The sequence below is a fragment of the Talpa europaea genome, assembly GCF_964194135.1.
Source record: "Talpa europaea genome assembly, chromosome: 4".
Classification (NCBI taxonomy): Eukaryota; Metazoa; Chordata; class Mammalia; order Eulipotyphla; family Talpidae; genus Talpa; species Talpa europaea.
In genome coordinates, this window is record NC_140070.1 from 38403774 (window position 1) to 38425526 (window position 21753).

Genomic DNA, 21753 nt, shown 5'->3' on the forward strand with positions numbered 1-21753 from the left:
AAAGGTAAACCATAATGTTTCCTTTTTAATTGAATAGGACATAAAAATACCAGGACAGGAGGTTAGTACAAAGATGTATCTACACAGAGATAACTTAAAATAACCTCTCTTCCTAAAATTAGATATTTATCCTGGAGATCTTAAAATTTCTTTAATGATTATGTTTCTGAACTAAAACCTTCTGAATTACCTTGTGGAAATACAAACTCAGACATTATACACTTTTATACTAGAAGAATCTTGCACCAAGAAAAAAATAAATAAAAATAATTGAAATGCATACCAAAAATCCTGCTAATAAGAAAAGTAAATTTTCTAAATTAAAATCACTCAATGAGTATTTTTATGTATGTTTTAGGATGATCCATAAATTAAAAGAAAATAACTTTTGTTGGGTGATTAAAAATAATTTTGTATATAATTTTATAATTATAGATTAATAAATCTTGTAATCTCATTGATATTTATTTCAGCAAAATATTTTTCCAGCAGTAACTTGATGTATAAAATTTGTTAGTTTATAATGGATTGTTCCCTTCATTAGTACAAAATAAAGAGGATTTAGATCATCAGGAATTGAACACAGCTGAGCAACTTTGCTGAGTAGGCATATAAACATAAGGAATATCAGTAAATTTGTAATGTTTGAATGCTTTTTTCAGTAAACTGGATCTTGACTCAAGAAAAAAATTGCAGTGTCTGAAAAATAATAACTTCTGGAAAAGAATTTTTCTAATTATTATGAATACAGGAGTAAATGAGATTTACTATGAGTGTAATATACTGAATATAACTAACAAATACATACAAGTATACATACAAACATATATGTAATGTGTTTGTATGTATTTAAGCATCCAATTATGTGACTCTGTTATTCTAAAATTATAGGTCATTATCTTGCATACAAAAGTTTGACTAGGTCATTTTTTAAATTTTATTTTATATATTTTTTACATCATTTTTTCATTTTTGCACAATGTATGCATTTTCATCTTTGTTATAGTCCCCATACAATTCCCACCCCTCCTTGTTTTGATCCTACTCCCTTCACCGCCCCCCTGTGGTGTGTCTCTGGTTTATAGTTGCTTGCTGATTTTGATTTTCACTTTGTTGTAATTAGTCTTTTTCTTGGTCCCCTATTTAGGTTTCCTAAATTCAGTATTTTTCTTTTTCTTTCTGGCTTATTTCACTGAGCATGATCCCTTCCAGCTCCATCCATGTTGCTGCACATTGCATGAGTTTATCTTTTATGATTGCTGAGTAATATTCCATTGCATATATGTATCACAACTTATTGATCCAGTCATCTATTTTTAGGCATTTGGGTTGTTTCCATAGCTTACCTGTTGTAAATAGTGTGGCTATAAACATGGGGGTGCAGGTGCCCTTTTGAATTAATGTTTCTGTGTCCTAAGTCATTTTTTAAATTAAAAATGGGCACATTTAGGGGCCTCCCTTGTGGTGCAGGGGATAAAGTTTCAGAGCTATCAAGCTAGTGCTAGCCACTGCAGCATGAGTTTGATCCCTGGCCAGGGAGCTAACTCATCTGGCACAGCAGACCTCTCTTGTCTCACTCGCTGCTTCCCTCAGCAGTGTATTTCAGTAGATCCGCCTGTTCTGTTCCCCACTCTGTCTCTGATGAATCCTCTGGCCTCCTGCACCTCCAGCCTACATCCCAGTTCTTATATGCATAAATAAATAAAAATAAATCTTAAAAAAAGACAATAGGCATATTTATTTATTAGTTCTGTAAAGATGACTTCAGGAACATCACTGAGTGTCTGAATCCTTGCACAAAATGAGTGCTTACTCGATAACAGCTGAGATTTTTTTTTTTAAAGATTTATTTATTTATACAAGCACTGGGTACAGTCAGAAGTGTGGGAGGGTGAGAGAATTCATCAGAGCCAGAGCAGGGAGCAGAGCAGGCAGAAGGACCTAAGTACACTGCTGAGGGGAGCAGCGGGCGGCAGGAGAGGTCTGCGAGCCATGTGGGACGCTCCTCTGGTGGCCTGGGAGCAGCCAGGAATTGAACCGGCACTGCAGAGGCTGCGTGCAGCTTAGAAACCCAGCGCTCAACCGCTGCGCCACCGGGAGAAGCCCTGAGAATTTTTTTTTAAAGATTTATTTATTTATTTATACAAAAACTGGGTACAGTCAGAAGTGCGGGAGGTTGACAGAATTCACCAGAGCCAGAGCAGGGAGCAGAACAGGCAGACGGACGAAATACACTGCTGAGGGGAGCAGCGGGCTGTAGGGGAGGTCTGCACACCATGTGGGGCCCTCGCGGCGGCCGGGGATCGAACCGGCACTGCAGAGGCTGCGGGCAGCTTCCCAACCCAGCGCTCAACCGCTGCGCCACCGGGAAGGCCCAACAGCTGAGAATTTTTTTAATTAATAAATGGTGTCGGGCCTCCCTGGTGGCACAGTGGGTTGAGCGCAGCGCTGTGAAGCTGTCCACAGCCTCTGCAGCGCGGGTTCGATCCCAGCCAGCGAGAATCCCACATGGCATGACATACCTCTCCTGTCCCCTGCTGCTCCCCTCAGCAGTGTATTTCGGTCCTTCTGCCTCTTCTGCTCCCTGCTCTGTCTCTGGTGAATTCTCTCACCCGCCCCCGACTCTGGCCTGTATCCCAGTGCTTGTATAAATAAATAAATCTTCAAATAAATAAATAAATAAATAAATAAATAAATAAATAAATAAATAAATAAATATTGTCAGTGGATACTATGCACTGAAAACATAAGATTATTCCCTCATACTGCTTTTCCTTATTAGTTTATATAATATATAGTCCTATATAATACACCATCAATGGAGAATGCTGTACAAATTATAAAACATATTTTTACATGCTTCTACGTATAACTATAGGATGGCCACCAATATTGTGGCACTTTCACCAGCATTGTCAATTTGGAAGAGACAGTGAGATTAAGTCTGTTACCCAAAGGAGCCAATTTTTTTAAAGGATCAATTGCTCTATTAATCAAATCTTATGGAAATAATATTTTCTGCTCATCTTAAATGAAACAGCTATTTTATTGCTATGAGTCCAATAGCTCCTTTGGGATCTTGAATCTCACTCAAATAATTTTTCTCCTGATTAAAAAAGAGAACCTAGTAGAAGATATGATTGATTAGCTGTATATTATCCTGTATTAATCTTTTAAAACACAGCAGTACTTAATTAATTTGAAAACGAGTTAGGTCTATTTTTCTCTTCCCTAGTCTGATGCCCAGGAGTTTTCATGGAGCTTCTTAACTAAGAACTAATTGCTAAATTAAGGTTTCCTATATAAAGACCAAGTCAAATAAAATACAAATAAAAAATGAACATACAGTATATGAATTGGGTACATATTGTCTATTCGGCCTTTTAAGCTGTCGTGTTTGAATTCATGAAAGGAATGCATTTGTAATCTGTCATGTAATGATTGTTGCCTATGAAAGCTGTCTTTACATGCAAACCTAACTGGACATTATTAGACTTACATGGTCCCAGAAGTAATTAGCAGATTGCACAGATTTATATCTGTCCATTACATGACAAATTATTTTTTCCAACTATGGTAGGAATTAAAAAGCATTTGAAAACCTATAAATTTTAAAATGCAGCTTAAAAAAGTGACCAGCTAAGTGTGTGATTTTTTTCTAAATGCTTGAAAACAGTGGAAATATGGCAATTGTTTTACTCATGCACGTGATTCTAGGGGAATTTTTTTTAGCTCTTCAGTCATTTATATCTTGCTAATCTAAGAAAATTTAAACAATGCGTTTCATTGCAGAAAGTTCATGATATTGGAGAGAAGACTTATTATCTAAGCTAATTTCATTCTAATAATTATAGAGCTGGCTTAACAGAATTAAACATGGTGTCAAATAGCAAGGTCATCTTGTGAATTTTTCTTTCTTATTTTTTTTCCGGAGAAAAGAAAAATATTCTGTACATGTCTCCCCTAGCTCTTGCTATCTCTTCTAAATATCTAAATATTCTAAATATCTTAGCATGAAGAAGGCAACTGTGAGAATTTAAGTAAATCAAAAGGAACCTTTTTGCATAGGATGATCAAGATAATTAGCTTGCAGCAACATATCAGGTTCATTCATCAAGGAAACCTGTTATATAAATGATCAAACCACAACTGTGTACTTCTTACAGGAAATATGGGAGATAGGACTGAGACCATGCAATAGAAATAAAATTACTGACACTTCATAGAAAACATAAATTCAAATCTCAAGGGGAGTTCCACATAATATAATATTTTGATAACACTTCTTATTTTTAAGACTTTTTTCCCCTAGGGCCCCATAGGAGTGTGTGGAGTGGGGAGAGATATTTTTGAGATTTCCATTCTCTCAGCTCAATAAACATTTAGGAAGAAATAAGAAATGATTTAATTATATGGCAGTTTACTATCACAGTGGATGTTCTTTTTCTCTCTGAAAGAATGTTTCTTTGAATCCTTTGCCCAAATTCCTAGGGAAACAGGTATGACAACATAAAGGTAGTGTATCTGAGCCCCCAGAGCTCAGGACTCAGGCTGCGACTTCTTTAACGATCATATGGCAACACAGCAAACTTAGTGATAGCCATGGAAGAGGTGAAGGATCAGAATGATTACATATTTTCCTGTCAACTGAATTATAATGAAAGCTTCAGGTGCAGGGAGAAAATAGAATCTCCCAGTAAGCACAGTACACTGGTTTTGCTAATCCTGGTGCCTGGGGAGCCACAGGCTCCAATAAGCAGCATGTCCCACCAACAGCCTCTGAGACAGGGCGTTTCTAGGTTACCATGTTTTCTCTGGCTTCACTCTCTCTGGTTGAGCCCATGGGGGTCATCTAACAGAAGCAGATGATTTGTAAGTTTTGCAGATCTCTCCATGTCGTGTGGCACAATAAACTCTGCCAACCAGATTCTTGCTTGGGGAATCTGATTTGGAAACTAAGGAGACAATCATATAGTAGGAATTAAAACTTAAAGATTGCCTTAAAAAGAGTCATGAATAAGACTATGGCCACGTTAGGTCAAAATTGGAAATAATAAAGAAGCATACTTAAAAGCAGAAGTGAAAGAAGTAGTAGAAGAGTCAAAATGTATTTGAGAACCATTCAAAGGTTAGTCGTTAGAAGAGTCACAAACTCCCTTTGTGTATTAAACTCTTGGAAATGCCTTGGGTATATTGCCATCTTCTTGAGACCCAGTTATAATGAAGGTAAGTCTAATTCTTCCCCATAGAATCCTTCTCTCCTCATGCCTCACACCATTTCTTCAGTTTCTATTTTTCACAAATCAACAATCTTACTGTAAACATTTGCAAACACTATCACACATGGAGCAGTTATACTGGACCAGGAATGAAAGAAACCTAGGTTCCTGTGCCCTTTCTCTTGTGAGTTCCACTGTATCTGTTTAAAGACACAATCTAGGTCGCAGTTTCTTTTTAAATACAATGAGAAGACAGGATAAGAATGATCTATTTCTAACACTAAGAAGGAACTAAGAAGCAAGACCACTTTGCAATGTTGTTGAGATTCCTCATTCCTTCAGATGCTTTCAACAAGTCAATAACAGCCCCTTCCCTAAAGAATGACTTTGTTACAATATTCCATAAACTTCTTTTTATTCTTGTCAGGTAAAAAAAGATTCATTATCAAAGGCATCTCTTTTATCTCTGTATACTTTAATGGGTCAATACTGTCCATTCAACTTTGAGTCCTTAAACCAAGACTTGAATCACTTAATACAGAAAAATGAAGTGGATGTTTCACCTGTGAGAAATGTGAAAGTCATATAATCAAACTTTTGGCACCCCAAAGTTAATTTAAAAAAACCCTATGGGCATTTACCAGAAACAACATAGTGATAAATAATTCACTGCCTAGTTCTATAAATCAGAAAACATGGAAGAATCAGTATAATACCACTATAAGCACTCGGTGAGACCATGACAACTAACTGGGACTGTATAGTATGCATAGTTACACAAATCCAATCCAGTGTCAAAAATCCTAATTTAATACTATTAACCATGAGATGCACTGAACCAAGCCTGTGACAACTGACATGGTACAATACAATAATGGTACAAAGTTTTAAACACGGTACAAAAAAATCCATTTGGGGTAAAAGGACACTAGCAAAATACAAAATTGCTTAATCTGTACTGATTAAAGAGTAGGGGGAGGTCATGCTTACTCATATAAACTTTAAGTGATTTTTACATTTTAAACTGAAAACATAGCTCCTAAAAAAAAGTAATGGTTACTACTTTTCACGGTTGTCCTTTACTCCCCATGGATGGAAGTGTTTAAAGTGAAAGTAATGAACTTTGATTAACTGCAATGAAGCAGAATGTGGGGGAGTCCTGGGAAAACTAGGAATTAGCCTGGATATTCCCAATCCTGCTCCATATTTTGATCTCGCTCTCTTCTCCCTCATCTATTAAATCAAACTCTTATGGATTTAACCCTTTAATTACTTTTAATCTTCCCTTTTTGACCTCATTTTTTAACCTATCACTTTAGTAAGTCAGACCTTTGTATTGGACATTCTTTCTCAACTCCGACTAGAAGCACTGCAATTGGGCTTGGTTTTATAATAGATGATGGGGCTTTTGAAGCCAGTAGTTACGTGCCATAATTCAGAAAAGAAAAGAAGCATGCAATAGTATTTTATTATTTCAAACTGCTCATTGTAACTATAGATAACTCCAAATTAGGGAGCATTGGGGTACTATGCGACAGAGAGCCACCAGGTGGGTTCTTTTACTTTCTTGAGATAACACAAAGCAGCTTGGAATTCTCTATCTCCAGGTCAATCATTAGTGTCACAAAAACTGGCACTAAGAAAAGCAGAAGCTGCTAAGTAGGAAATTCTTTACCTCCAAGGCTTTGTTATTTTGAAAATTAGTAGGCCTAAAAAAATTAATGGGTCTAACTGTCTACTATGTACAGTTAGATATATTAAAAACATATAGAAATATAAAAATATCCAGGGTTGAATTTTGTTTATGCATACACATAACACACAATGTACATATATCCAAACATAGTATACACATATATGTAAATATATATTAGGTTGTCGGAAAAGTCATGACACATTTTTTTCTTTGAGAAACAGAAAAATATGCATCATGTCTTTTCTGATAACCAAGTACATTATACATATATTCTTATATACATATGTATTCTATATATAAACACACACACATAAATATCCACATATCCACTAATGACAGAGCAAAAGGCCTAATTGTCCTCCTTGAATAACATAAAGGGAAGGTATAATCTTTTTTTAGCAACCCATTCTGTCTCTGCTATTTATGACTTTATTCAAATCCTTTTTATAAAGAAAAAACCCACATAAATATATATATATATATATATATATATATATATATTTCAGGTCTATGCCCTTCATGGAGTCAAGAGCTTTATGGAGTACACACAAAATTCTTGAAATACATGTTTTCCCTTCATTGTTATTTTGTTACAATGAAATTTATTGTATCTTTACACATATCTTGACTATTACTCTTGCAGATTGAGAAATAGGATGTAGTGGGTATCTCTTACCATTTGAATTCACAATGGTGATATTGGCAGAGGCACTGTCATTTCCTAATTTGCTGGTCACTTGGCACACATATTCTCCAGAATCAGCCAGTGATGCTTTGTTTATGCGAAGCTCTGACTTCCTATAAGATTATGACCAAACTGGTATAAGTACATTTCACAGAAAAACAACAAACATCAAAATATATTTCCCTCTAGTTTCAGAATTCTCAAACTCACCATCCCCACTCTATACATACTATGTTGAAACACAGCTTACTAGTACATAGATTTAATTGTATGATTTTACCATGACTAAAAGTGGAATGTATCATTTAAATTTTACCATGAAAGGTCTTAATTATTTCACACATATTAATAATTTAAAGGAAATTTCATTGTTTTATCACCGCCACTAATCACATTATGTCTCAAATATTTTTTCAATCCAATTGAAAAATTTCTTTCCTCTCTATACTTAAATGTCATCAGTCACTAGGGTTGAGGAAGATAAAAAAGGGTAAAATCATTTCTTACCAAACTGGTAATGACAGACACTTAATGAAGGCTAGAATTGATAAGAATGCTCTATACTTCTTTCTCAGTAGAGTAACATAAGGAACTATATTAATTTTGAATGAAGAGGATTTATCACTTCCAAAAGAAAGGGAATTTGTCTCTCCTTAAGATTCTCATTGCTAACAGCACAGTGTGACACAAATGGTTCTTAATAATGAAATAAATATTAGTGCAACAGCATACGCCTTTATAAAACTGTGAATATTAACTCAATATTCAGTGCTGTTTTTGAACACAGGCATCACTGTAATTTGCATATGTCTATGTTTTACTGTTGCACATAGCCTATAATATGTACAGAGTTCTTTCCTGATCCAGTGCAAATAGTATTTTAACTATGGAACAAGATTGAACTATAAGAAACATGGCAATCAAAATACAGTTAACATAGTCTTGAAAGAATAGTTCTGAAAATCAAAATTATCCTAGTAGATCTGAGAAGTGTTCCCTATAATACTACTCGACCTAATATAGTAAACATTTATGGGGCCTCCCTGGTGGTGCAAGGGGTTAAGCATCACACTATGAAGCAATCCAAAGCCTCTGCAGCACGAATTCAATCCCTGGCCGGCCAGGGAGAAACCCACATGACGCAGCAGACCTCTCCTGACTAGCCTGCTGCTCCCCTCTGCTGTGTATTTCAGTCAGTCTGCCTGTTGTGTTCCCCACTCTGTCTATGGTGAATCCTCTCACCACCACCACCCCCACCCCCACCCAGACCTCTTGCCTGTACCCCAGCTCTTGTATGCATAAATAAATAAATCTTTAGAAAAAAAAAAAAGAACTCAAGCATCCGGATTTAAAAAAAAAATATGCTGAGAGAGAACACACACAAAAAAGAAAATTCTATGCTTAAATAAATGCTGCATTAAACAAAGTGAAGTAGATTTCTTCTTAGTGGTTTTTATGCAAACATGTACTAAAGCAAACATGGTATGAGCCTACTGAATACATTCTGTAGAGTACACCCTTGGGAATTTTAGGACTGAAAATCAATGGTCCAGGCCTAGGATTCAATTTAATCAAGATAAGCGTAACAAATGCATCCAAGCTCAAAAATCAGTAGCAGAAATACAGGATGGGGTAGAGACATGACTTGACAATAATAAATGCAGATAAAAGGATTTCAGTAAACTGAGTTTAATATTGCTCCATTTAAACAACTATTACAAAACAGAAAAAAGAAATTGATGCACTGTTTTGCCAAATTAATATTAAAACAGTATATAACCAAATTGGATAAAAGTCTCGATACACTGCTTACCAGCTAGATTACATCTAGAATACTGAATTATGTTTGGAAGTGGCACTTGATAGAAAAAATATCAATAATCTGAGGGCTTTAGAAAAGGGTGATCAGAATTGAACAGATCTACAAATCTTACCACAAGAAAAGACTCTGGGTCCTCCCTAGTGGCATAGGGGTTAAGTCTCAGCACTATCACCGCTGCAGACTGAGTTGGATCCGAGGCCAGGTGGCTAACTCACAAATGGCACAGCAGACCTCTCCAGTGTCATCCTTTATTTCAGTAGATCTACCTGTTCTGCTCCCTACTCTCTCTGGTGAATCCTATTACCTCCTGCACCTCTGGCTTACACCCCAGTTCTCCTATGCACAAATAAATAAATAAATAAATAAATAAATAAACAAACAAATAAAAAAAAAAGAATTTTAAAAAGAGAGAGAGAAGACTGTTAAAGAATCAGGGGTCCTACTTGCAGGCAGCTATGAAAAAGACATAGGCTGCTATTTAAATACTTTTCCTGGTTGTCATAAGGAAAAGGAAATTATTTGACAAGGCTCTTAAAACTATAGCTATAGCTTACAGGGAAAAAAGCATTGAGATGATATTATAAGGTAGAACTTTTTGAGCTTTCAAAAATGGACAGGGTATCATGTGGAAAAGTTAACTTTTCACTTTAGAGAGCTACTTTTAATTTAAAGAAATCTCTATACAAAGATACAATTAGAGCAATGATTTTGTGACACGGTGGTCCCCAGGAAAGGGGGAGGTTCCAGGTTCCCTGCCCCACCCAAGGGAGGGTGGAGCTGAGCAGGAAAAGAAGCTGCAGGGGAGACTGAGAAAGGAAGGAAGCAGGATGGAGCCAGAAGGAGACCTGGAGGAGGCACTTGGAGCCGAGAGACACGTGAAAAAACTGTGCTTGCCTTTTGGTCGTGGTCGGGGTGACACAGATGTGGGTGAGAGACCCGTGGGGAGGTGACAATGGCAGTTTTTGTCTTAATTTTGATTTTGCTCTTTTCCCTCCAGACTTGTTTGGTTGTTTCTGATGCTTTTCTGTGGGTCCCCACTGGAAGATGCCTTAGACTTGTGGCAGGCTTTGGAGCCTTGCTCTGGGCCAGTCCCATTTGGATGGAGTTTTACCCACGGGGGGACGGGTAACTTTCGGTGCTTGATTTAGAAACTAGATTCTTTGCCTTTCCTGTATTGTTTCCTAGTTGTATTAAATTTCCTTCCCATTAAAGTCTCATATGTTTTGTGTTGATGTGGCGGATGGCAGAACCTATTTCGAGCAGTCAGGTTTGCCGGGTCTGGGGTGTCCATCTCCCTGCCCTGTAATAGATTCAACTACTCTTGCAAAAAACAATCCTGTTTTAAAATGAAAGCTTAAATCAGAGCTTCATATTTAAAATCACAAAGAGAGTAAGTATTCAGGTCAAAGGTGTTGGCAACTCTTTCTGCAATTCAATAGAAACTGAAGATTCTTCAGGACACAATGATCTAGATTATCATTAAAGCTCCTCAAACAATAATTTAAGAGTTCTACAATTCTTGGGTCCCCAGTAGGAAAGAGAAATATGAAGAGAGTAGAAATAGACAGCCCTTTCTTGAAAATTATATATTGCAACAAGATTTGGGGCTTTAACAAATATGGATACAACAGTCTTATTTTACTCCTTTGAGGCACCACATTAAATTTGAAAAATGATTGACCCCTTTTCCAATCATAAAATTAACTTTTAGTTCTTCAGTTGATAAGTTATCTGGGAATCTGGTAAGGATTAAAACGTTTCAGTGGATTTTCATTTTCTTTAAGTATTGAAAGTTAATTTATGTAGAGTGCTTCAAGCAGTGCTTGAAATATAGTAAGTTCCCATTAAGTGCTAGCTATTATTATAAATACATTCTATATTCCTGAAATATTTTGATTTCTTACAATAAGCAGGCACTACTTTGAGAATAAGAAACAATAATGAAAGCAAAAATAAATTGAGCATTTATAAATTAAAGCTCTAAATGTTAATTTCTTTTTTTATATCAATAAAAGCAAACTGTTTTTACAATTATAGCTCCCTTACAAGATAGATTCAAGATTCCAATAGCTACTATTTGTTTTTCTTATTTAGCTTCATTCTTTTACCACAGTTTATAAAGCAAAGGAACTTACATGCATAAAGGGAAGATCTTTTTCATTTATATAATTCCATTCCTTTGAATTCTAAGGAATCCTACACGGGTGTGTGTGTGTGTGTGTGTGTGTGTGTATTCAATATTGCTTCAGATACTCTTGTACAGCCAATAATGAGAAAGGCAAAGAAGGGCACTGGGACTTCTTAGGCAACTGTCACATGCTACACAACCAGGTACTGCTATGGGTCTGCTAGACTTAAACGACCTGCTCAGCCATCATTATGGTTATTACCTGCAGTTCTGCATTCCTATACAAGGTCAGAACTGCCCTTCAGAACTGGTCAATCAGCCATATGAGCCAAACCTTACAAGGTGCCCTTCATATCAATCAAGAGCAGAAAGCTTGCTCACTCTGTGAAAGGTATGCATCAAGAGGTATGACTGGGAATGCCCGGGGGGCTGAGGATGGATGCATAAATTTACTTCCGACTCTTATACATCAGGAGGTATGACCAGGAATTCCTGGGGGGCCGAGGATCAATGTATGACAAGGGGCCCCAGAAGCTGATCAGTGGAATGCCTTGTTAATAAGATTAGGACCATGACTGGGGGTCTGCGGTGTAGTTTCGATGACAACACTTGGTCATCAAGCTGATAACATGGTCAGCAGACTCATGTCCCCCCAAGCCCTATATGACATTCCTTAGTTTTACCCATCCTTTTCTCCTTGTCCTCCTAACACACGTAGATGATGCTCTGTGATTATTCCATCACTAAAAACAGCCAGGATCTTGCTCTCAGCAGCATCCTGCCTTGCGCAGCCTGCTCCACGACTCCGGTGTCTTTATCAGTGTGGTGTTACTCGACGCAACATACTACAACATTTGTCTCATATAAACCATATGAAATAGATCTTGGGCATTCCCATTTTATATCTAAGGAAATTAATGTCTAAAGAAATTGAATATACCCTCGGTATTTCCATTTTCAATCTAGGGTAATTATTCTCACATCTAAAGTTAAAATGACCTGCCAGAGCTGCTCAGCTAATAAGGAAAAGGAAAGTGTATTGAACTTTTCTATCACTGAGTTAAAAACAACAGCAACAGTTAACAACAGAAGAGAAAATTCCTTTAAATTCTTTCTGAAAATTTAAAAAAACAATTAGGGCCCATTTTATTTATTTATTTGTTTGTTTATTTATTTATTTAGAGATTTATATTATTATCCCTGGTTTTTTTTTTAAGATTTATTTATTTATACAAGAACCGGGGTACTGGCCAGATGTGCGGGAGGGTGAGAGGATTCACCAGAGACAGAGTGGGGAACATAGCAGGCAGACTGATGAAATACACTGCTGAGGGGAGCAGCGGGCGAGTCAGGAGAGGTCTGCTGCAACATGTGGGTTTCTCCCCAGCTGGCGGGGTCAAACTTGTGCTGCAGAGGCTGCAGACAGATTCACAGTGCGGCGCTCAACCACCTGCGCCACCAGGGAGGCCCTATCCCTGGTTTTTTAATTTGCTTTCCTTTTCTTTAGTTTTCCTTCTTTTCTTTTCCTTTTTTTTTTTTTTTGAGGTAATATCAGTTTACTTCACTGTATATGATTAGGGTCACATCTCCTCAGATGTACACCATTCCACCCACCCAATACTAAACAAAATTAAAATATATTAGAACTGAAAATAAGAACTCAGACAAAACTGAGGGCATCTAAAAGTGCATGCACATGCCAGTAAATCGGAAGTCAGCTTTTGATAAGGCAAATTTAGAACAGATATTTAAATGAGGTCAGTTTGACAGCCTCAAAATATGAACCTGTCACACACCAAGCTTTTTAGCTAGTTTTCTTGATCAAAATCATCTACCAGGCAAAGGAAACAGGAAAAAAAGTATAAGCAGACACATAACACCAGGGTAGTTTCCATTTCTTTTAATTGGTCCCACTCATTGCTTAGCCAAATAAAACAAACAGAGACTCAAATGTGAATTCAAAATCACAGTAATAACATGTAGGAATGTAGTTTATGAGTAGGAGCTGGGGTAAAACGAGGGATTAAAACTTTACAAAATAATAGCAATTGCATATTGGTGGGGAATCTTCTCAAAACAATAAGGGATGAATAGGAAATTTTATCTGCTATGTAAAATCTAGATTATAAAGTGTAAAAAGGAAACCTGGACTAGGGATTTGAAAAGAATTAATGTTTTACCTTAAAAAAAGAGAATCCCAGTAAAATCTTAAACTTCACAAAATTCACCTCGGAATGGTGAACAATGAACTAAGTAACCACTAAAAAAACCATTAAAGTCTGAATATCTTAGTAATCAAAAACATCAATATGAAGATTAAACTGAAAAATACGAATTTTTATCATAGACATTACCCTAGGCCTAAATATGTGTTATGAGCAAAACTGCAAGTAGTTATGAAAAGACACAATCAGATTTATTTCAAATTCAGCTTTTACCATTCATTAACATTAGCTTTACACTAAGAAACTAAACTTCCTTCATTCTCAAAACATTCATTTTTTTTAAAAATGGGTATAGTAATAACATTCATGCTCATAATATTGATAAGTTGAAATAATAAAGCACCTTGCAAATGTTAATTAATTTAGATTAAGGTTGGTCCTTTAGTCTTACAAAAAGTTGACAAAATATTTTTTTAAAAAGATGAAACTTCAGGAATGACTATATATCCAGTTCTAAAACCTCATAAGCTGATCATGGAACAAGCAGCTGCCCACTTTATGTAAAAAGTCTTACTCTTTCAAAATCATTCATTCTAGGCAACTCACTTTTTATTGTTCCTGCTTTTTAACCCATTTTTAAAAAATTAAGGGCACAGTGATTTACAACACTGTATATGTTTCAGAAATACAGAATCCCATCTTCACAGATGTGTAACCACATCCATCGCACCCACAGTCCTACACCAGAGTCCTACTGTGCCTCTTTTGCTTCTTTTCTACCAAATCCACCCACTTCTCTCTGGACATTCTTATTCTGCTCCTTTGTGCTTTGTCCTGTGCTCCTCCTCCCCTTCTATCAAGAAAGTCTCCTTAGTTCTTTTTTTTCCCCAAAGGTTTATTTATTTATGCATATAAGAACTATGGTACAGGCCAGAGATGCAGGGGGTGAAAGGACTCACCAGAGACAGAGTGGGGAGCAGAACAGGCAGACTGACTGAAATACACTGCTGAGGGGAGCAGCAGGTGAGACAGGAGAGGTCTGCTGCACCATATAGGTAGCTCCCTGGTCTTAGATCAAACTCATGCTGCAGTGGCTATGGACAGCTTCATAAGCTGTTGTAATCTCTTGTGCCACCAGGGAGACCCCATCTCCTTAGTTCTTACCTGGGTTCCCTCCTTCATCTTCTTTTTAACATTATCAGATAATTTGAAATTATTTTAAGTGTTGACACATCTCTCCCCTCTAGACCAAGCCTCTAGAGAGCAAAGAGCATGACTTGTTCATCTCTGTGCACCCATTAGCTGAGGGCCTGAGCAGCTTGTTCAGTAAAGGCTCACCAATGCCCAGACCACTGGCCTTACTGCTCTCCAACAGAGGCTGCTACTGATTGCTGCTTCTGCTCCTTTGCGGTTACTGCTTAGCCCATCTCACCCACACAGCCACAGGGAGATTCTCTCTCTAGTAGAGTCAAATCCACCTCCCAGCTCCTCCTTAAGCTCTCAAGCTCCCCACCCCCCAACCCTTTTCAACTCTCATGTCACTTAGTATCAGTAACATACAATTTAATACTTAGTTGTATTTTATGTATAAAGTGCAAGTTGTTTTATCTCCTGAATTAAATAAAGCAGAATTTCCTCAATATAAATAGTAACATCTCAAAGACCACTATTTACAAATATTAATACATGAGCTGCTTAAAAATCCTGAAGCTCTCTCTGCTACATATCTGCATGTGGATAAGATTTATTTTGTATGTGGTACAGCAATATCCACATGGTCCAAAAATAAGTCTCCACAATTATTTTCCTGCTGGAAATTTGAATTTGCACACTGATTTTTTTCTATGTATTCTTTGTTTTTTAAAGATTTATTTTATTTATGCATACAAGAGCTGGGGTATAGGCCAGAGGTGCAGGGGGTGAGAAGTTTCACCAGACACAGAGTGGGGAGCAGAGCAGGCAGATTTACTAAGATAAACTGCTGAGGGGAACAGTAAGGGAGACAGGAAAGGTCTGCTTTGTCATGTGGGTTAGCCCCCTGGCCAGGGATTGAACTCATGTCAAAGTGGTTGGCAACAGCTTGATAGTGCTGAGACTTTAACCCCTGTGCCACCAGAGAGGTCCCTCTATGTATTCTTTTATGATGCTTAAATATGTTCTTTGTATATAGATATCTAAATTAGATTCCTCTATAATAAAATATAATTTGTGGCATGCTTTAAAAAAATCCTGAAGCTCTCTAGCTCTAAGAGTGTTCTAGCACAGTTTTATATGAAACTGAACTAGATACTGTATATATAATCCTATGCTTTAGCCATTGCTCTATATTCTTAGCATAAGACCTTTTTGGGAACTAAGTATTATTGATATCATTTGACAGCCAATTAGAAATAAATGAGACACTTGTCTGAATATACATATAATTTAGTTTCTTACTAACTTGATTAAATGATGGAAAAAAACCCACAATTTTTCAACCCAATATCTAATTTTTTTCTTTTTAAACTTCTGTATAAGAATTGTACTTACTTTTTCAATTCACCCACTTTATTTCCTTCCCTTCCCACATGCACATAGGTTATTAAGCATATATGTTTCGCAGTTTTAAGGAGGAATGAGGGATTAAAAAATCCAAGAAATAAATTTATATTCCAGCTTAATTTCCCATTAGTTGTGTGTCTTTTTGCTTTTTGACCCTTAGATTCTTAATCTGCAAAATTACACAGTCATCATATCAGTTCAACTACCATCATTACCTATGGGAGTATTGTAAAAAATAAATAAGATTATGGAAAAAAATGGCAAGTTACCTTATAGCATTATTTTCTGTGTCTTTGAGGTACCACCTGCTATAGAAAGTGATACCCAGTCTTTCCCTCCCACTTTATTATTCTTCCACAGGTCTTGTGACACAATCAATAGCAAGAATAGCAAAGCAGTTAAACAGGGAAAGTAGGAAAAATCCCTAATTATGGTTATTATAGCAATTAAACACTTTGATAAGGTTAAACTGAATTTCCATTAGAGTTACTTTGTCTTTTTTGCTCACAAATGTTTGACAACTTTTTGATGGAAGTACTATAAAATCAAAGTACAAGAGGAGATTCTTTTGTTGTTGCTGCTGTTACCATTTCTGGGATTTCACAAGAATCCTCTGAAGTTTAAGTAAAGAAAATATAATCTTTGAGCTTGGAGCCTCTATTATCCATGTCCCACTGATGAAAGGACTATTTACAAAATCCAAAATGCTTATCTCTCTCTTTATCTCAAAAGGTAGTTTGATATTACAATAATTTCTTAAATAAGGAAATAAAAAGTAAAGCATGTCAGATAGGAGCATCATTTCAGAGTAGGTATAGGATGCACCTATGAAAAATGTCACAGTAATCACATGAAGCCTTTTAAAAGGGGAACCTCAGAGGGCAGGGAAATTTAAGAGTGTTATTATCCATTCATACCTGACTTTTTAAACTGCTGAAGTGGTGATGTAGTTTAATGAACTGTCAGTTAAAAACTCTGATTTGGTGTAATTATATGTATTAACCTCTTACTTGAAAATAGTTCAAATTCGACAATTTTATTCTCTTTCTGGAAATTTAGTTATTTGTTGAGTTTTACAATGAAGTCAAGATTTTTATTATATAAGGCACTGGTATTCTAAATGGCATCTGTCTTATTTAAAAAAATTAATTTTAGGATCTAACCTGTCACGATTACAAATGGCTAACAGAAGTGCTGTTTTCCTACCCTTTCTCTCTTCCCCTTCCCCGTCCCTAACTCCCCAACTTCCTTTCCTCATCCAGAAATTGTAAGACTCAGAAACTTCAATTTTTTTCCTATGACACAATTTCTGTTAATTATGTAATAAAAATCCTTTTCATTTACAATATAGCATGTTTTCTGAGGACAAATTTATGTAGTAGGCTCCATGTTTTTATTTTAAATCATTTTATTGCTGAACACTGTCTCTGCCATTATATGCATTAATTATACTCACCCTGGTTTTTTCTGTATCTTGATGTTTGATGGTTTGTTCTTTTTGTTTATTTCCTTCCCATCCTTGTACCACTTGAATTTGAGGGAGGAGTATTCGGAACTGGTCTCACATCGCAGTACAAGTTTAGAGCCCGTAGTAGACTCCTGGCTTCTCATCTCTTTCAATCGGGGAGGCAAAGCTAAAAAAAAAAAGAAAGAAAAGAAAAAGAAAAATTTCCGATCAGCCAGTAATTTTTCAGAGAAACATTAATTTTATGTGAGCCGAATCAAGACCACTCCCAAAGGCTTTGCTGTCAGGGCGGGGTGGGTGGGGGGAGTGGTTGGGGAGGGGGGCTGGGGTCTGGCCAAAATGGATCTCAACTTGGAGAAAATAAAAAGCCCAAATAGAAAGTACTTAGGGAGAAAGTGGGAGCTAAATTATAAAAACTATTCTTTAAATATTATTCTAGACAGGTCCTCTCTTTACATTATCTGATACCATTAAAATCCTGAAGATTGATCATGTCAAAGAACCAAAATCCTACACTCAAGGAGTAACCAGACTATTGCTTCTAAAACATTTACACATTCCAGATCACAATTTATCTTCATCAAAGCTCTTTGCACAGGCACCACAGTCATCATGCCCATTTTTTAAGTGGGGAAATTTAATTTCAGGAACAGAGAAGTCACTAACTTGTTCATGTTATATAAATGGAAAGTCAGAATTTGAGTATCCTAGCATAATCAAAGGTAGCCCAAAGAACAAAGAGAACTCATGTTCTTGAACAACATTCCTTGCTTGAAGACAGAAATTCTATGGTAACTTCACTTTTATGGGACCAAAAGCTGCTAGCCCATGGACAATGAATGACCATTCCAGATGACTACCACACTCTGGTCAAATTATGAATTTGATAGGATTTAGCTCTTTTAAATTTCAGCAGAGACTGGGAGTATTTAAATTGTGCATTAACTTCTAGAATACTTTACAAAAACACCTATACATCATTTTTATTTTATGGAAGACTGATTAAAAGAGTGTCTATTCTCTACCGAAATACAATGGACAAAAGGTGTAGAACATCTGAAATTTCTTTCAAAATAAAGTATGGATGGAGAATGAAAGAGATGAAACAAAACTACCAAGGAGCTGATCTTTGTCAAAGTCAAGCAATAAGGAACACAGGATAATTTAATATAAATTTCTATATAGTATGTGCAGTTTTTTTCATAATGAAAGTTTTTTTTTGTTTTTTTTTTTTAAATAAAAGGCGCAGCGGTTAAGTGCTGGGATGCAAAGTTGCTCACAGCCTCTGCAGCACCAGTTTGATCCCCGGCTGACAGGCGAGGGTCCCACATGGCGCGTAGACCTCTCCTGCCGCCCACTGCTCCCCTCAGCAGTGTACTTCGGTCCTTCTGCCTGCTCTGCTCCCTGGTCTGGCTCTGGTGAATCCTCTCACCCTTCTGTGCTTCTGACTGTACCCAGTAGTTTGCATAAATAAACAAATAAATCTTTAAAAAAATAATAAAAACTAAAAGGCATAATGAAGACAACATTTTACTTAATAGCCACCATCAAAGAACCCAAGATCTCAAGAAAGCTGTTTCCACTGGGTCTTAGAAAAGTCAACTACAAAGTTTACTTCTGCTGCAGAAGGGAATTAACAGGAAGTCTGTCAGTGAACGTAAACCCAGGCAATGAGGCTGCACCTCCCTGATCCTGTGTGCAATTATTCACTGAGTATGGCAACTAACACTCCAAGGACAGCCATCAGAACCACCTTAGGCACGGACAGGAAATGGAGTACCTTTCCTACTCAGGGTGTGTTTGTTATTTTACAACTCTGCCCTGACCAAATAAATCAAAAAAATGTCAGAAATGAGCATGTGAAGGTTCCAATAAATTATAACAAAACCATCTACGCCTTGTGATTTCTTAGCAGTGCTCCTACAATTACCTGTCCCCCTTTTTATTTATTTGGAACTGAGCGATGAGGTGGAGGAGCAAGAATTTAATGTGGAGATTCAGTGGCAAGTTAGAAAACTTATTTCAGCTGTTCTTAGCCTTTGATACCTGGTGATTTTGTCTGGTTCTTTTTTTTTTTTTGACAGCTTGAAAATAAGATTTACTTTCTGAACAGCTTTCATAGGAGTCCTCTTTTTAACCATGAGATTCATGAATCTGGAGGTTTTTAAAAACAAACTAAATTCTCATCTATCTAGAGTAGTGTCTATATGTTCCTATTAACTATTTAAGATCATGTTTCAATTTTTTAAGTCTGGTGAAGGGTTTTAAAGAAACAAATTTGCTGGAGCTAAATGGTACCAAAGCAACTGGTTTACCTATATTAAGAAAAATAAATTGTCTATCATTTTATAGATAGATCAAAATAACTAGTTTGAAATTTTATTTTTGCTGAATTTTACATTTAACTAGGCACACAACCAAAACTCCAACTGTTTATTCCCTTGCTTCTCAGCAAAATGTTCTAAACATAGTATTTCAAGTGTCTTTAACTCCCCAAAAGTACAACTCTATAAATTTTCTTATTAATAGTCTGATTATAAATTTACCAGACTTTGTTTTCTTTACTTTAAGTAAACATTCTTTTTGTAGTTCTGCCTCTTTTTCTTTAATTGGGATAATTTTGGTTTAGAGGTAGAGAATCACACTCTTCAGGTGTGTGTTACCACATCACACCTACCACCAAGATATGCAAAGTTCCTCATCATTGTCCACTGTGCCCCCTCCCCATTTTACTTTCACTCTCTACTCCTACCCCTCTGGTAGCCTCTATTGTGTAGTCAGATTTCTAGCATTTGTTTGCTTTGGTTTTGTTTGTTCCTTTTTGTGTCTCTGGCATTTGTCTTCCTCTTTCGACTTAGGTCATTTAACATAATCCCCTCCAATTCCATGCTGGGAGAGACAAAACAGCTGTTACAAATGGCAAGAGTTTATCTCAGCTGAGTAATATTCCATTTTCATAAAATCTGCTTACATCTCTTTTCCTTTCTTTCTCTCATTCCTTCCCCCTTCTGTCTTCTCCTTCTCCTTTCCTCCTTTATTTAATTTTATTTCTTTATTAAGAATCTTGATTTCAAAGAGGAGGAAATAATCAGAAAATATGAATTAAGAGATAAACTACAAAACAGATGGTCTTGGCTTAAAAATGTTATAAGAAGACTGAAACTGATCAAGATTAAAGGAGATTAAAGAGAGCAAATAAGTAAAGTGAATAGCTATCAATGGGAACCTATTTCACGGGAAAAACAGTTTTAGAGATGCTATTGAAACTATTTGAGAAATCTAAATAAAGGTATTATATCAAAATAAATTTCTTAGGTGTCATCATTATATTGTGTTTCCATAGAAGAATATCCTTGTTCTTTGGTGGTATCTGCTTTAGTATCTAGGATGCAATGTCATGATGTCTACAACTAAATGTCCAATGATTCAGCAAATAAGGAAATACATGTATGCATATACATATACACAGACAGAAAAAAGGAGCCTGTATTTTGTATTCCTGCATTTTTCATCTAGTTTTTCTGTAGTTGAGTTTTAAAAGTCTCATTAAGGTTGTAGTCATGAAGAAGAGTCTCAGGTATATTTGAGTTATAAATTACAAATGTAGCTCTTAAGATTATATCCTCTATTTAAATTCTGTGAGTGGTACGTTACTGAAATCCTCATATGGTTTAACCTCACAATCTTGACTTTGGGGATCAATTCCACTAGGTCCTTTGGCAGAAAAAAAAAAACACAACCATTTATCTGGCAAGTCAACAGCTATCCTTTTCCTATGAGGGTGCATGTGTCAATACGTCCTTTGTTCTTAAGATATGATGTGCTGGTGCCCTTTTGAATTAAGTTTCTGTGTCCTTTGGCTAATTATAATAAAGTAAAAATCAAAATCACCAAGCAACTATAAGCCAGAGACATACTATGGGGGAGGGGGAGAAGGGAGTAGGATCAAAACAAGGGGGGTGGAAATTACTTGGGGACTATAATCAAGATGAAAATGCATACATTGTGCAAAAATGAAAAATTATGTAAAAA

General features: G+C 36.3%; 1 protein-coding gene across 7 annotated transcripts in view; it reads right to left on the bottom strand.

Moving 5' to 3' along the window:
- The window catches only part of NRG1 (neuregulin 1), a gene marked incomplete at both ends in the record, with an annotated part of 207454 nt that overhangs the window by 147490 nt on the left and 38211 nt on the right, over positions 1-21753 (bottom strand). For all 7 annotated transcript variants that reach the window (XM_084231879.1, XM_084231877.1, XM_084231878.1 and 4 more), the window contains 2 exons: positions 7592-7713; positions 17713-17890. In XM_084231879.1, coding sequence (XP_084088005.1) covers positions 7592-7713; positions 17713-17890 — 300 coding nt within the window. The remainder of the gene's footprint in view (positions 1-7591; positions 7714-17712; positions 17891-21753) is intronic.